General features: G+C 28.0%; 1 protein-coding gene across 1 annotated transcript in view; it reads right to left on the bottom strand.

Annotated features, from left to right (window-relative positions):
- The window catches only part of LOC106881733 (E3 ubiquitin-protein ligase UBR4-like), a 218,633-nt gene extending 216,795 nt beyond the window's left edge, over positions 1-1,838 (bottom strand). Inside the window, exon 1 of the mRNA XM_052975666.1 lies at positions 1,680-1,838. Within this exon, the coding sequence (XP_052831626.1) occupies positions 1,680-1,792 (113 nt within the window). The 5' untranslated portion in view covers positions 1,793-1,838. The remainder of the gene's footprint in view (positions 1-1,679) is intronic.
- Positions 1,839-2,248: the final 410 nt, after the last annotated feature.

Here is a 2,248-nt window from a genome sequence, read left to right on the forward strand (position 1 = left end):
ATCTTATATATACATACATACATACACAAACATCTATATAAAATACATGTTGCTGTATGTGCGTATATATCTATAGTGCGTGGATGGGAGTATATGTTGGGTATAGAAGTATAGGCGTCCTCTTCGGAGATCCTAAAAAGGTAAATTTTCATTATAAAAGGTAAAAAAAAAAAAATAATTAATTAATTACCTCGTAATTTGTTTATTAAGTACATAGGCTATACCTATCCAGGCAAATGTTCCCACACCCACCCGACTATCTTTTCTTAGCATTTTCAGGGGGAAAAGGGTATTTTTTTAAATGAAATTTTCTTCAAATACCTCTCAGATTGTGTGGATTCCGATTATATCGGAATTTCACGCGAAAAGTAACTAACCAAATATGCCAGCACATAAATATACGAACTAGAAATTTGAGGAGTGAAATAAATGGTTAAGTACTTGACTAAATGTATTTCAAGCAATTTAGGGGTCTGATATCTTTGACTATTCATCAAAAATATCTGATTGAAGTTAATTAAATCCCAGAAAATATGGTCACATTCTTTCTTTTCAAGGTCCCGGTGTTGGTTTTTTTTGGGAAATTTTGTTAAGAATCACAGCTACATAATTAATTAATCAGTGATAATGTTTTAAATGGATTTATTTCCCCAAATACAGATATATTATTTTCATCTTTAAAACCATCGGCGTGACACACCAACAATAAATCTTTCAAGTAAAAGTAATCAAACCACAATAAATATAATTGTATTCTTTATTTCAAGGTCCCGGTATTTGGTAAGAATCACAGCTACATAATTAATCAGTGGCAATGTTTTAAATGGATTTCTTTCACCAAAACATTAATATTTCTGACCATTTATCAAAGACATCTGATTAAAGTCAATCAGGTCACAGAAAATAAAGTTATCTTCTTTTATTTCAAGGTCCCGGTGTTTGGTTAATTTTGCCAAGAATCACAGCAACATAATTAATTAATCAGTGATGATGTTTCAAATGTTTGAAATACATCCTTCTTTTACTGAACAAGGATGTATTTTTATTGGAGTCATCGACGGCTAATGATAAATTTTCAAGTAAACAAGTATGATTATTTAAAGTGGAATCGTCTAGAAACATTTATGTAGAATGATAAAGAAAAAAAATAAGGGGAGTTGGACAAAAATTAATAAACAGTGACAATGAGAAAGATAGATATACCTTATAAGATATGATTTGGAGTAATATTTAGTTAATTTAATAAATTAAAGATTTGATAAGAATTTAGAGAAGGTATTTAATAATAAAAAAACACCGTCTGCATGACGGAGATTTATATATAAACGAAATAAAACTAAATAAAGTAGAAGACGGATAATATATGGATCTATGAAGAAATGGGTGTTTGCAATTATACGAAATATTACTTAGTATGATTAATAAAAAATAAAGGATCATATTGTGTTTTGTGAAAATTAATGCATCTAAGAATATATATGTTTACTTATGGTGTTGGAAACATCAATAAAAATAGTCAACGAAATGGAAAAATGACTTAACTATTAAATATAAACGGAATACATTACAAACATTAACAACATTACAAAGCGAAATTTATAGCGGAGGGGGGGCGATTTTTTTTTGAATAAATACAGAACAGAATGGTGTGAAATTTAAATGTGTGATAAAACAGTTACCTCTTAGAAATGGCTCTTGAAAAATCTGGTATTTCATTTTTGTTGAACGCTGAATAGGAGGCAGCTAGTAATGGTTTTAAACAGTAAGATAACGACGCAGGAGGAGTCGCCATCTTGTCTGCCAAGGCGGGCGTGAAGACGACAAACCAAACTGGAGTTATCTGCTCCTTACCAAACACATTCACAGCAACTCGACTTGATTTTTTTTTATCTATTTTTTTAATTTTTAGGATTTACTATCTACCTACTTACTTATCTGTTTATTTTACGTTTTGTTTTTGTTTTACGTAATTTATGTTTTTGTTATTTATTAATTTTGCTTTTTACGTAAATTTGTTGTTTTTCAATTATTTCATTTACTTTCTCTTTTCTAACATAATTTTTGTATTTATTTTTATATTTTATTTATTCTTGGTTCTTTTCCCCAAAACTATATATTTATATATATTTTATACTGTGAAACTTGATTTAATTTTAATTTTTAATAAATTGATTTTAATTGAGTTTTTACCTGTAATTTTGGATTTTATCCCTGATATTATTATTATTATTATTATTTATATATATAT

This window comes from Octopus bimaculoides, chromosome 22 (genome assembly GCF_001194135.2).
Source record: "Octopus bimaculoides isolate UCB-OBI-ISO-001 chromosome 22, ASM119413v2, whole genome shotgun sequence".
Lineage (NCBI taxonomy): Eukaryota > Metazoa > Mollusca > Cephalopoda > Octopoda > Octopodidae > Octopus > Octopus bimaculoides.